This window comes from Erpetoichthys calabaricus, chromosome 2 (genome assembly GCF_900747795.2).
Source record: "Erpetoichthys calabaricus chromosome 2, fErpCal1.3, whole genome shotgun sequence".
NCBI classification, from domain to species: Eukaryota; Metazoa; Chordata; class Cladistia; order Polypteriformes; family Polypteridae; genus Erpetoichthys; species Erpetoichthys calabaricus.
This window is the reverse complement of record NC_041395.2, coordinates 128594587-128610214: the sequence shown is the minus strand read 5'-3', so window position 1 is coordinate 128610214 and position 15628 is coordinate 128594587. Positions and strand designations below refer to the sequence as shown.

General features: G+C 37.6%; 1 protein-coding gene across 1 annotated transcript in view; it reads left to right on the top strand.

Moving 5' to 3' along the window:
• The window catches only part of gmps (guanine monophosphate synthase), a 101667-nt gene extending 86933 nt beyond the window's left edge, over positions 1–14734 (top strand). The window contains exons 15-16 of the mRNA XM_051922341.1: positions 11206–11378; positions 12883–14734. Of these exons, the coding sequence (XP_051778301.1) occupies positions 11206–11378; positions 12883–12984 (275 nt within the window). The 3' untranslated portion in view covers positions 12985–14734. The remainder of the gene's footprint in view (positions 1–11205; positions 11379–12882) is intronic.
• Positions 14735–15628: the final 894 nt, after the last annotated feature.

Below are 15628 nucleotides of genomic sequence, written 5' to 3'. Positions count from 1 at the left end.
TACGTAAGTGCACAACATGATTGAAACAGACTGACTTCTGCTTGCATTGCCATCACTTATTACCTTAGCTTCAGTGTTCCCAACAATCTGTTGTTACCAGTTATAAATAGATAGATAGATACTTTATTAACAGTAGTTGTGGAGAATTAAGAAGCATTTGTGTATCTTAAAGTATATAGCAATTTGCTGCGTATTGACCATACGATGAGGGATTTACACAGTGTAGGACAGTGTGTATGTATATGTTTGTGTGTTTTTTATATATATACTAGTTATTTAGCCAGTTACTACAACGGGCGCTAGAACAGTAGTGCATAAACATTAGTAGGAACAGTCTATATTAAATGGCAAGGGACTTTGACCTCATTCTTTTTGTTGGTCGTATTTTTCTTTCTTTCAGCCTTTCTTTTGTTGATGTTTACTTGCTGAGCTGACCGTTCTTCGTGGGCTGCCGCCATGTATTGTGTGTCTTTAATTTTCTGTGACAGTAATACTGTCTTGTACATCCGGATTTTATTAAAGAGGATATATATATAATTAATATAAAAATATAATATATATATATCTCATTTATATATATAAAATCCCTATGTGCGTCCAGGTGTCCGTGTGTGGGTGTCTTCTGGTGAAGTGCGCATGCGTTGGGCACAGTGTGATGCGCGATATTACTGTCAGAGAAAGTTAGAGGTGTTTTACGGAAATACAAACCAGTATTACTGCGAGAGGAAATTAAAGGTACACAATACAGTGACGCATATTACAGCCACATACAAGCCAGTATTACTGTCAGAGGAGATTAAAGGCATATTACCGACGCGCACGCCTGTATTATTGCCAGAGAAAATTAAAGGTATATTACGGACGTACAAGCCAGCGGACGTAAAAGACGGTATCCTTCAATAAGGGCGCGCACAAAAAGGCGAGCTTCAAAAGGGCAACCTCAATTGGGCACAGCGAATAAAGGCGCGCGTAAATAAAGATCTGCACCTTTGTTGCTCTTCACATATTCCAGAGCCATTTGAACTAAATTATCTACGAACGCCTTTATTCACCGCGCTCAATTGAGGTCGCCCTTTTGAAGCTCGCCTTTTTGTGCGCGCTCTTATTGAATAGAGCCGTACAAGACAGTATTACTGTCACAGAAAATTAAAGACACACAATGCACGGCGGCAGCCCACAAAGAACGGTCAGCTCAGCAAGTAAACATCAACAAAAGAAAGGCTGAAAGAAAGAAAAATACCACCAACAAAAAGAATGAGGTCAAAGTCCCTTGCCATTTAATATAGACTGTTCCTACTAATGTTTATGCACTACTGTTCTAGCGCCCGTTATTGTAACGGGCTAAATGACTAGTATAATAATAATATAATAATATACAGTCATATGAAAAAGTTTGGGAACCCCTGTCAGCCTGCATAATAATTTACTTTCAACATAATTGATAACAGTGGTATGTCTGTCATTTCCTAGAAATATCTGAATACTGGGGTGTTTTACGAACAAAGATTTTTAGTGAAGCAGTATTTAGTTGTATGAAATTAAATCAAATGTGAAAAACTGGCTGTGAAAAAATGTGGGTACCCTTGTAAAATTGCTGATTTGAATGCATGTAACTGCTCAATACTGATTACTTGCAACACCAAATTGGTTGGATTAGCTCGTTAAGCCTTGAACTTCATAGACAGGTGTGTCCAATCATGAGAAAAGGTATTTAAGGTGGTCAATTGCAAGTTGTGCTTTCCTTTGCCTCTCCTCTGAAGAGTGACAGCATGGGATCCTTAAAGCAACTCTCAAAAGATCTGGGGCCTCATGTATAAATGGTGTGTATGCAAAAAAAATGTTGCATAAGAACGTTTCCACATTCAAATCGCGATGTATAAAGCCAGAGTTATACTTCACGCGACGCATGCTGCTGCGGACGCTCCTGCTACGCAAGCGTTGAAGTGTTTATACTTGCACGCGTACTTTACGTAAATCTGGAGGAATCCGCCAGGTGGCAGTGCGAGATATTATCACGGTGAGAACATGTTCGGCTTCTCTGTGTTGTGAATTGCCTAGAACACCCATTAAATTCCAATGACACCTTACCGCAATATCTCTGAAAAGGATGTTTATTGATTAAATCCAGGGATGTGTCCATTCCAGCAAGCATTGGGCACAAGTGAGAAACAATCCCTGGACGATGCCTCGGCTCATCGCAAGGTGAATACAAGCACACACATACACTAGCGTCATTTTAGCGGCAGCAAATCTGCATATCTTTGGAAGTAAACTGGAGCACGCTGAGGAAACCCAGCAGGAAAACGTGTAAACTGATGGCAGGGAATATCAGCGACGTGACTCCCTGCAAGACAGCAGCGCTAATGCTCCGCCACTGTGTCGCCCCCATGTGTGTAATTATTAACAGTATTCATTATTTAAACGAAATTACCGATTTATCTGTAAAATGTAATATACATACTTTAATGCTTTTCATCATGAAAGTGATATCAAGTATAAATCTAAGGATTCTAAATGTGCAGGGAGTTGGAATATCATACATTTAATGTGCTCAGTGTGGCGATTCGCTGCTGTCACGAGCAGAGGAAGCCCTAGAAAAAAAAATAGCACAGAAGATGGTATGTGAGAATTTTAAAACTTATCGTGTCATTACGATTGGGAATATGCGACGCTTGAATATAAAAGCACCATGAATACATCTGCATGTCGGCATTTTGCTTCACCACATCGAACCATTTATCAAATATCGAAGCGCGCACACCGATCTCGTAGGATCCGCAAAGCGGCTTTCTGTCACATGTAGATAGTAAACAGAGACTCTGACGTCACATTCCAACTTTTAGCAGACTGCGTCCCCCAACTTTTTAATGGTACTGCAACTCGCGCATGTGTCGTGTTAATTTCTAAGGACATGCTCAGAAGACGCATCAAATGAACGCTCAGAACGCATGGCGGCCATGATGCGGGCGTGTACGCGTTCTGAGCGTGAAGTATAAATGAGTCCTAAAACCTAAACCTGGCATAAAGCCATGCACATTTCCACGGTAGCTCATACCCTGACATATGCAAGTTCTGCGCTCAGTTTTGCTGGCGGCACCGAGCGTCAAAGCAGTGCTACTGTTCCTGTATGGTTACCCTTTCTTTTTCAGATCCACATCCCTGATGCGGCTTTATAAATACACTGAAATTAACCACATGTTGTTTATTAGTTTAATGCATCTGATTGTAATTACATAACAATATAATGGTCCACAGAATGGTCAAACTATTCTAAATACAATAGCTGCTTTAGCGTTGTTACTCTCACTGCACCTTCTTCTTCTTCTTTCAGCTGCTCACGTTAGGGGTTGCTACAGCGGATCATCTTTTTCCATATTACTGTCACTGTACCACTCGGAGTATTTATATCACTGTATGTGAGTGGGGAATCACAGATCTACAGCAGCTGACTGGAAAGAGAATTATCGGTATAGAGCATCAAGCACACGCTGCCTCAGCCATGCTGTCCATTTGAACTGCTCTCACACGGCAAATGCTTCAGAGCCTTTTCCTGTACAGACCTCGCGGTTCAGAAACAGTTTCATCCCGGGAGCTATAAACGCACTCAATCAGTCCATCAAGTGCTCCTTGTAGAACTGTTTGTACTTATAAGTACAATCACCTCACTGTAAGCTTGCACCACAGTTATAATGTTGCACAACCTGAGCCACTTTATAAAGTGTGTATTTACATATGATGACAATATAATTTTTAAGATGAAATGCAACAAAATATGTTTATTATATTATACACATAAAACTTGAACTTTAACTACATGGTGCCGCAGTGCTAGCGAGGAGCTGGAGCTCTGTTCATGGATTGTTCCTGGCTCGCACTGTATTCTTGCTGTGGCTGGCGTGACACTGGAAGGATAGATGGATAGAATAATTAAACATGTACTACGAAGATATTTCAGTGTTCCTTAAAAGTTTTGAAGAATCGCCGTTCTAAGCTTACAGATGGCTTAACGTCTATTACAGAGCGGATTGTGTGGTGATTGGGTATTTGGAGAAAGTAAAGTAAGGACAGAAATTGGGGGTTAGTACGTTTGAAAGAGACAGAACTTCTGTAATAAAGTGTTTCATTGAAGGTCTCGAATGGCGCAGCAAGCATCTTGCGTGAGACATGAACACTCACTGCGCCACCGTATTCCCATGTTTAATAACATGCTTTAACTCCTATCATCATGAAAATATCACGTATACATCTCAGTATTTTAATTATTCAGAGAGCTGTAATATTACGAATGTAATGGATTCTGTGTCCCGTCGGAGGAAAAGAAAGCCTGGAAGCACGTAGTGATTCACACACACAGAGCACATAGAAGATCAAATACAAAACAGCATTTAACGTGCTACTTTAGTTACGATGGGATTTGAGAAACTAGTAAATTTAAATGATTTTAAGATGAATTTTATGATGATCTACTTTAATGACAAAATAAACTATGTGATTAAAGTTGAAATTTCGAGATTAAAGTTGACATTTCGTGCTTTTTTCCCCCACTGTGTGCCTTTTTTTTCTCTGTACCCTAATAAGCTTTCATATGACACTTAAACGGTGGGCTACGAGTCGCCTTTTCGCGGCGATTTTGATATGTGACAACTTCTTTTTTTATTTCAGAGCACTGTGCGATTTTGTGATCTTGAGCTTTCGAGTTTCTCTGACACGCTATGTCACTCGATCAACTTCCTTTTGTTGTTTATACCACTGTTTAAATCAACAAATAGTACGTTTTTCCTTGCCACCACTTGGTATTCACTGAAATTTTTCTATTTTCTCCCGTGCTTTTGCCATTGTCTTTTCACAGAAGGCTGAGCTTAAGGGCTGTTTATATTGATTTGCATATTCAAAGAGGTATAATTCTGGGAGGAGTTGGAGCGGGACAGCAGGTGCGTGCATGTGCGTTACTTTTCACGCTGACCGGGATGTATGGAGTGGAAGAACGTGGAAGTTGGCGTTCGCACAGATTTATGCATCTGGATTTTTTTCCGCTTTTGTGTTACGCCATGTTATAGTGTGAATTCTACACACGGCGTTATGCGTGAAGCCCCTGAAAACCAAAGATTGTTCAGTATCATGGTTTAGGGGAAGGCTGCAAAAAGCTGTCTCAGAGGTTTAAACTGTCAGTTTCAACTGTAAGGAATGTAATCAGGAAATGGAAGGCCACAGGCATAGTTGCTGTTAAACCCAGGTCTGGCAGGCCAAGAAAAATACAGGAGCGGCATGTGCGCAGGATTGTGAGAATGGTTACAGACAACCCACAGATCACCTCCAAAGACCTGCAAGAACATCTTGCTGCAGATGGTGTATCTGTACATTGTTCTACAATTCAGCACAATTTGCACAAAACATCTGTATGGCAGGGTGATGAGAAAGAAACCCTTTCTACACTCACGCCACAGAGTCGCTTGTTGTATGCAAATGCAAATTTAGACAAGACAGATTCATTTTGGAACAAAGTGGTTTGGACTGATGAGACAAAAATTGAGTTATTTGGTCATAACAAAAAGCGTTTTGCATGGCGGAAGAAGAACACTGCATTCCAAGAAAAACACTTGCTACCTACTGTCAAATTTGGTGGAGGTTCCATCATGCTTTGGGGCTGTGTGGCTAGTTCAGGGACTGGGGCCCTTGTTAAAGTCGAGGGTCGGATGAATTCAACCCAATATCAACAAATTCTTCAGGATAATGTTCAGGCATCAGTCACAAAGTTGAAGTTATGCAGGGGTTGAATATTCCAACAAGACAATGACCCAAAACACAGTTTGAAATCTACAAAGGCATTCATGCAGAGGGAGAAGTACAATGTTCTGGAATGGCCGTCACAGTCCCCTGACTTGAATATCATCGAAAATCTGTGGGAAGATTTGAAGCAGGATGTCCATGCTCGTCAGCCATCAAATTTAACTGAACTGGAGAGATTTTGTATGGAAGAAGTAAGTATTGATGTAATATCTTTGGTGTGCCCAAATTTATGCACCTAATTTTGTTATGATGCATATTGCATATTTTCTGTTAATCCAATAAACTTAATGTCACTGCTGAAATACTACAGTTTCCATAATGCATGTCATATATTAAAAGGAAGTTGCTACAGTTGTGCTTGAAAGTTTGTGAACCCTTTAGAATTTTCTATATTTCTGCATAAATATGACCTAAAACATCATCAGATTTTCACTCAAGTCCTAAAAGTAGATAAAGAGAAATCAGTTAAACAAATGAGACAAAAATGTTATGCATATGACATAGGTCATATGTATGCAGAAATGTAGAAAATTCTAAAGGGTTCACAAACTTTCAAGCACAACTGTAATTTGAAAGCTCAGCCAATGATAAACAAAAATCCAAACAATTAAGAGGGGTTCCCAAACTATTTCATATGACTATGTATGTATGTGTATGTGTGTGTCTGTGTCTGTGCTGTTCGGACTTTTAAGTATGCGAAGTACCACACGGATCACGCGATAGATCATACCTGCCTAAAACTTTTGCACAGTACTGTAAGTATTCACAGCCTTTGCCGTGAAGCTCAAAATTGAGCTCAGGTGCATCCTGTTTCCCCTGATCATCCTTGAGATGTTTCTGCAGCTTAATTGGAGTCCACCTGTGGTAAATTCATTTGATGGAACATGATTTGGAAAGGCACACACCTGTCTATATAAGGTCCCACAGTAGACAGTTCACGTCAGAGCACAAACCAAGCATGAAGTCAAAGGAATTGTCTTTAGACCTCCGAGACAGGATTGTCTCGAGGCACAAATCTGGGGAAGGTTACAGAAAAATTTCTGCTGCTTTGAAGGTCCCAATGAGCACATTGGCCTCCATCATCCGTAAGTGGAAGAAATTCAAAACCACCAGGACTCTTCCTAGAGCTGGCCGGCCATCTAAACTGAGCGATCGGGGAGAAGGGCCTTAGTCAGGGAAGTGACCAAGAACCAGATGGTCACTCTGTCAGAGCTCCAGAGGTCCATTGTGGAGAGAGGAGAACCTTCCAGAAGGACAACCATCTCTGCAACAATCCACCAATCAGGCCTGTATGATAGAGTGACCAGACGGAAGCCACTCCTTAGTAAAAGGCAATATATAGCAAAACATTACATGGAGGGGCTGGGGGGGGGTCGTCATAAGTCAGTGTGATGGGGGGGGGGGGGGGGTTTTGGGTGTACAGTTTATTTATTATGAACATGTTCTTCTTAAGTTTGCATATGCTGGATTTATGTCCAAGTGTCTGTTGATGGCGTTCTCATTTGATAGCCAAGATTCGGCCAGGTCTCTGGCACTTTTAGTACTGGCCTTAAACTAAAAGTCTGCAACATCATCCAGCATATGAGCAGTTTGGCTGTGGGTCAGTGATGGTTTGTAGAGGCATATCCTTGGAGGGTTACACAGACCTCTTTTAGATACTGGAAATCCTCAAAGCCACTGTCAAACCTTATGCTGGTGCAGAGGGCCCTGGGTTCCTCCTGGTCCAGGACAATGCCTGGCCTCATGTGGCCAGAGTGTGTAGGCAGTTTCTGGATAATTAAGGTGTTGATGCCATTGACTGGCCTGCACGTTTTTCAGACCTGAATCCAACTGAGAACTTCTGGGACATTATGTATGGGTGCATCTGACATTGCCAAGTAGCTCCACAGTCTGTCCATGGGCTCATTGATGCCGTGCTGTAGGTCTGGGAGGAGATCCCCCAGGACACCATCTGTCGTCTTACCAGGAGCATTCCCAAACGTTGCTGGTGTAAATAAAGGCATGTATGGGCCATACTCACTACTGAGTCACATTTTGAGTTGCTGTGCTGAAATTCACTTAAGTTGGATCAGCCTGTGATTTCAATTTTTTTACTTTGATTTTTGGTATGATGTTAAATCCAGTCCTCAGTGGGTTGGTGATTTTTGTTTTCCATTGACTGTTGTTACATCATTTTCTTCTCAACAGATTACACAGTATTACTCAGTAAAGATTTTCCACTTGAATATTTTATTCATTGAGATCCTATGTGTGATTTCAGTGTTCCTTTAATTCTGAGCTATATATATATATATATATATATATACACACACACACACAATTTTTCCCCCTAGAGAGCAATTCCTCCTTTTGTATTCTCTGTTATGGTTGGGGGTTGTGTAAAATTCTCAGGTTGAAAATAATCTTAAACACTGCCAATTGGCAATATCACTGAAAGCAGTGTATTACCATTTTTAACTGAGTGAGCCAAAATCGCTGTTATGCTGTTCCTGTAATTTTCAGTTTAGCCCCAGGGTGTCCTCTTTGTTAATAAACATGCACCGTAACAAGGTACAAAAGTGTGTAACCTCCTTAGCATTGCATTTTTTCTGAAAAAAAAATCTGTAAAAAACTTTGCATTTTTTGGCTTGAAAAATTATTTTTATTAAATCTCATCTTACTATTGTAAAATGTGAAAAACACTAAAATTACAAAGTCAGAAGAGTAAAAACTATAATGATATAAATAATAATTAATAATAATAATAATAAATGAAAAATGATAATAATGTTAATACCGTATATATTGCCGAAATGTCTTTTGTGCAGTGTGTCCTTGTACTGGACATTTTTGGTCATTTACCCGCCACTTTTGAGCATAATGTTTCGTCTCAACAATAATTCTTTCAGTCACGTCATTATCAAGAAACAATTTCAAGTAAGTAGGTGGATCTTGGCTGTCAACCTTCACTTTTATTCCTGGCTGTTCCAAAGAATCAAAACAAGGTGGTGAGGGTTTATTTGAAGCACGGTCAATATAAACCCAAACAAGTATCACTTTTGAAAATTATCCAAATCACTTTGTTTCATTTCAATTTGGCTGTCTGAAAACCGATTTCACTTCATCATCACTGCTGATGAGAGGCTTCTGAACATCACTGCGCTTATCACTGTCAAGATTGTGCTACAATTGTGCTGCTGAAAATAATTTCTTACGAGATGCTGTTATAAGGCTTGGAGAAGACGCGTCTACACCGTTGTCTGGGTAATGCTCTGATCTGACGCTTATGTAAGTCATGTCTGTACCATTGCCCAAGTAACGCTTGAGAGTAACACTGTTAACACTTTTACAACCCGAGTAATCATTAGGTCTAACGATTATGCGAGACATGTCTATAGAGGTGCCTGAGTCACACTCGGTACTAATGCTTTTAGCACTGTTTTCACAGCCCGAGTGACAGTAAAGTCTAATGCTAGGGAGGTTAATTTACAAAAGCACAGATGTATGAATTGGTAGTTTAGAAGAAATTGACCTTGACAAATTGCCAGTTCTTTGCCTCTAAAGCAAATTGGCATCATGAGCCAGAATATTTAACCAAAGCAGGAAGATTGCTGTTGCAAAAGATGTACCTACAAGAAACTTCTGCATTCATGTGCGTGTACAGTAATCCCTCGCTGTATCGCGCTTTGCCTTTCGCAGCTTCACTCTATCGCGGATTTTATATGTAAGCATATTTAAATATATATCGCGGATTTTTTGCTGGTTCGCGGATTTCTGCGGACAATGGGTCTTTTAATTTCTGGTACATGCTTCCTCAGTTGGTTTGCCCAGTTGATTTCATACAAGGGACGCTATTGGCAGATGGCTGAGTAGCTACCCAACTTACTTTTCTCCCTCTCTCTCTTGCACTGACATTCTCTGATCATGACGTAGGGGGATTGAGCAGGGGGGTTGTTCGCACAACTAGACGATACGGACGCTCGTCTAAAAATGCTGAAAGTTTATCTTCATGTTGCTCCCTTCTGTGCAGCTGCTTCGTGAAGCGACATGCTGCACGGTGCTTCGCATACTTAAAAGCTCAAAGGGCACGTATTGATTTTTGATTGTTTGTTTTTCTCTGTCTCTCTCTCTCTCTCTTTGTCTGCTCCTGACAGAGGGGGTGTGAGCTGCGGCCTTCAACAGCTTTGTGCTGTGGTAAAAGCCAAACAGCCGTATTGATTTGTTTGCTTTTCTCTGTCTCTCTCTGACATTCTGTGCTCCTGACACGCACTCCTTTGAAGAGGAAGATATGTTTGCATTCTTTTAATTGTGAGACGGAACTGTCATCTCTGTCTTGTCATGGAGCACAGTTTAAACTTTTGAAAAAAAGACAAATGTTTGTTTGCTGTATTTGAATAAAGCTCCTGTCTCTCTACAACCTCCTGTGTTTCTGTGCAAATCTGTGACCCAAGCATGACAATATAAAAATAACCATATAAACATATGGTTTCTACTTCGCGGATTTTCACTTTTCGCGAGGGGTTCTGGAACGCAACCCCCATGATGGAGGAGGGATTACTGTACACCTTCTAGCAGACTAGTTTGCCTTGCACCTGATACAGACAGTTTAAAATTAGGCTGTCTTGAACCTCATTTATATTGTGTTTGGTAACGAATAAATGAATGGGTGAACACAACATGGAAGTGTGTTTTACATGTTTAAATGAAAAGGTATCAAGAGAAACAACCAGGGTATAACCACAAATAGGAATGTGTTGCATATGTACAGGATATATACTGTATATTTAGTGGTGAAATTGCACTTGCTCTCATGTTATTAAGATCAGAATAATGTTCTCAAATGGTTGGAGAATGGTTTTCTTCAAGTTTGCATGCATCTAAAAGTAAGTAAGTAGGTAGTATCAGGAATTAACATATTTTGTGAGTATAAATTGGTAGTTCAGATTTTTAAAACTAGGAATGTTCAAATATATTCTGAACGGTGATGTAAACTAAAAATTTGAAATTTCTGTGTTATTCTGTAGGTTTAGTCAAATATTTAGTAAAGCTGTTGTTGATGTACAAATACAATAGAGGTAAAGCTGATTTATAGTTACTAGCAATTATTTTTCTGTAGCATTTATTTATTTATTTATTTTCTTTACACTTTCTGTAAAACACAGCAACCTTTACAGCATAGCATTACTGTAGTTAGGTATTTCTTCTGTACAAATTTTGGTAGAATGTATTTTTATAATATGTTTATTGTGATGCACTCTATTTGTTAAATTTTTTCAGGATTAATGTAAAAATATTCTCTGTGAGGTATAAATGTAATCCAGAACATAACAGAAATTTAATGATGAAAAATTGCCACTTTTTATATCTATGTTAGTATTGGTATTTTATTATCTGACTTTTACTTAGTTTTTTTTTTTTTTTTTTTTTTTTTTAAATAAGGTTACTCTAGCAAAATTAGTCAAATGCCTGTTATTCTGACCCCTTTACATTTTGACCGGGATCCACTGCAAAAACAGCCTTCCTGCCGAAGATCTGTTGTCATCCGCACCTTTATCACTAGTGATTTCATGACTGGCATTCCAGCAACTCCAGGGAACCAAATACCAGAAGAGGTGCATGTTTTTGATTTATTTTCTTCAGTCTTCAATTTGTTTTTGAATTTTGAACATTTTATTGGAGCATATCTAAAAATACTGTGTACGTTAATAGTCAAGTTGTTCACAAAGGCCTACTATTTAACATTAAGTGAAAACTAATAGCAGACTGTCTACTGAAATGTGTTTTGTACAGTTTTGCTTATTGATATGCATAGCCTGGTAACAGTCTGGCACTGGAGAACACCCACTATGATGGAACCATTTTATGGTTGTGCTCAGGTGGCTTCTTACCATGGTGAAGATGCAAATTAAGTCTCTGTTAATAGAGCCCCCTGTACTGGAGTCCCATAGTTCCTTTCTTATAATTATTACCATGAAAACATAACATCTTGGCTAGCTCATCAGCAAGACTGTCTGCTGTATGTCTCGCTTTCAAGTTTTGTGTCTATAGTTCCACAGATGTCATCCTTCTGCATTCATAATGATTGTGATGTAATGTCTGAGCAGTTTAAAAGTTTGTGAATGAAAGGTTATTGGCTTTGACTAGCTGAGTTTTAAACTGATGCATCCTCTCAATAAGACAGCCTGCAGCCTTATTCTTAAACCATGTTAATTGGTAACGTGTTTAACTGTGTCATTGTAAACAACAGTTAAATGATTGGTCAGTATCAGTAGAGTTTTTCTTTGTTGGTGCTGCAGATATAGTAGGTTACTGCACTCAGACCTGTGACCTCGCAAACCACATGCTTGCTTGTTCCATCTACAACAGACTGCAGATGTGCTGCTTGTATTTTAGTACGGTTGGCAGCAGTGTGTTAACCCTCTTGTTTAAAAGTGTACCAGCCCAAATTAGGTTTAGGATGCTTCATTTTACATTGAAGGTGGCAATTCTACTTCTGGATCAAAAACAATCGGATGTGTTGCTTAAATACTGACTTCACTCTTGTGTTTGTATAAGTGAAGAACATGTTCTTATGTAAGTATGTATCTGACATGGCAGTGCTATAAGCTAATAAAATTTCCCAGCATAAATTTAATTGTTTAATGAATAGGTTGTTCAGTTTAAATTCTCAGTCTGAGTGGTTTTATTTAGCCTCATTGTCTCTCTTAGTGCAAATCTTGCTTATTATAATGATTTAAATAAAGACTAGCTTTGTCTCCAAACAAAATATATTTCTGTTTGGAAGAATGTAATGGTAAACTAGTAATTTGTGCAGGCAGTAATGTTTTTTGAATTTATACAAGTAGGGATCATGACACTACTAATACGCACTGCTGAGTTGGATCAACTGGAAGAAAGACTGCGCTGTGATTGAAACATGGCCAGTGTTGTCTATATATGCAGAGAGCCAAGAAAATCCAGTTTTATATTTGGAACTCACTGTTTTTAGCATGGTATATTCTACGGTTTTAAGAAAGGGGTAAAATATGTACCTCAGAGAGGTGTTAAATGCAGTTAATCATTTATGGTAAAAGAATTAAATACAAAAGGCAAATGCTATGTGTTTTACATCAACAGGTCCTGCTAAAAATGGTAAATGAAATTATGAAGATCCCTGGCATTTCTAGAGTGATGTATGACCTTACATCTAAACCTCCTGGAACTACAGAGTGGGAATAAGCTACAAATTTTAGTAGCAGACAAGAACTGTACATGCTGTCCAAATAACCCAAGAACAACATTCCTATTGTTGACATGCAGTACTGTGACAGATGCGTGACTAGAGCTGCTACATTGCACCTTTTATCCCCACCAAATATAGTTTGTGGTGATTTGGTGTGTACCCTAAAAGGATGACAACTGTGGGGCAGAGGAATTGTACGGGTAAAAAAAAAAAAAAAAAGTAACAGCATTTGGTGCAACTGGATGATGGTTTTTTTTTTTTTTTTTTTTTTTTTTTTTTTTTTAAAGTGGCTTTTGCCTACAAAAATTCAATTTCTTCTGTATTCATATATTTGTATAAGCTATGTGTCTGTTTTGTAAACCTTTGAAAGACTTTGATTTACTTTTACAGTACTAGCCGCAGTTGTTATAGAAAACAAAATATTGCAAAATTATAATGTTTCCAGTTTCATTTTACATGCATTTTTATAAATATTTTGCCAGACAATTACAGAAGTGTGAATTTTATTGCAGTGCTTACACATTATGGTGTATTTGATTTTGGTTTTAATTAACTCAAATTTGAGAATATTACAGCCAGATGAACTTAAAACATCCAGAATAAATTACATCAGTGAGCTACAGTAGTGCCTCGGTTTTCCAGTAACCTTAAAACTAAAATAAATTCAAACTGCTAACATTTCTGGAGTTGTGTACTGTATAATAAATGTTGCAATAAGTATTTTGTGATAACAAGGTGATTGGAGGGGTAGAGCTAGGGTCAGGTGCTTACAAAGTGTTTTTCTTTTTTCTTTACCGCCTATCGCAAATCGACATTATATATGTAATAAGCGTCTCTAATTCTACCAATATATTACGTTTGCAGCTACAATGATCTCATAGTTTGCCAGATAAGTTTATTTTACTTTTAAAGCAATGCATAAAACACCTTGTTAAAAGCATATGTTCCAAAGTTCAGAATGATTTTTATTACTATTTATTGTAAAACACATGCAGTAAAAGTAACATCAAATATATATTCAGGCTTGCTTTGAAAAGTAAGGTTTTTATTATTTGCAATGTTTTGATAAATGTCCCTGTTATTACTGGATAACAGAAAAAGATCAGAAGAAGTGTTCGGATATTATCTTGCATTACCACCAAAAAGTTGCCAAAGCTTGAATTTTAGGGCACTTCAAAAAGTGCCAAAATTAATTTAATGTTAACAAACTGTGTTTTCGCTTTGTTCAGATTGTAGATTTTTACAGTTTATTTGCTTTAGAAACCTTGTTATTTTTCAGTTCTTAAAATATATTTCACTTCTTAATTTTGCGGACTATTTGACATCAAGCCACAGAAAAATATTTTGCACTCTGACAAGTACAGGATTGTAGTAAATGAAGTAAATGGAAATAAGATGCAGTCCCCTTTTTGCTGTTTTGAATGAAATGAATAAGTTATCAGCAGAATGAAGCATTGCAAAAAAGTCTTAAATGCAAAAATAATAATAATAATAAAGCATAATGTATTATCTTTTTAAATGTAAATTTGACATGTTCTTGTTTTAAAATGTATAACTAATGAACATTTATTTTGATAATTTGGTATAAGTGTAATAAGCTTAATTTATGCAATTCTGTGTAACACAGAGTATTCTGTATAGTTTAAAAATGCTTTTCCTTAGTAATGTGCCTCAAAACCCACTGCATGAAGAATTTCAACTTTAAATTTGTATACAAAAACAAGCTTTAATAAAGAATTATTTAAAGCTATTGTGAATTACTACTATGCATGCATCTTATACAGATCTTCAGCATATGGGTCAATATAGTTCTTGAAATATTTTTTTTTTAATTATGTTAGTCACAAAACTAATACAGAGTAAATGTATGGATGGGGGATGCTGTTCCAAATCATATTTTTTATAGATTGTTTAGTTTTGCAGCTAGTAATTTAGACAACGTGTGACATTTTATGAGACTGCAGAACTTTTAAAGAAATTTTTAAAGGTTTTGTTTAGCAAACTTGCTAAAATCAGGAATTTGAAAGGTGTTTATCTCTTGTGTTTTCTGTGTGAAACAAGGGTAGATGACACTGTTTGCGTACCTTGTGTAAAAAGCAGCAGTGTTTTTGAAACTAAAATTCGGTCTTTCAGTTGTTTCCAATTATTTTAAAATAAACAAACCCTTAAATAATTGAGAAATTACAGAGTGGAAATCTGTCTTAAGAATCTGCCAGTAATTATGTGAAATTAAGGCTGTATGCTATTTTGAAATTATTCTCAATTTGTTGCCTTGCTAATATAATTAATTTATTATCTGGTTTAATTTTCTGTGAATGCTTCTCAGACAATTATCGGGTTCAGTGTACAATTAAATGTTAAGTTGGTTATCTAAATAGATTGTGAATATGGAAGAAAGTGAATTGCAGTAGTAACTTGCTTTAGTTTATTTTCAAAATATAAAATTCCTCTTTGTTAACTATTAACTGGGATGATGGGTGGGAGTGTGAAAGACTAACTAGGTAGTTGTTGTTAAAGCAAAATATGATAAGTCCCTATATTTTTCAACTTGTTGGATTTGTTTGGTACTAGCTAAAACACATTTTCAGATCCACATATATTGAATAGATGCATATTCTTTCTTTCCATTTTGTCTAGCTG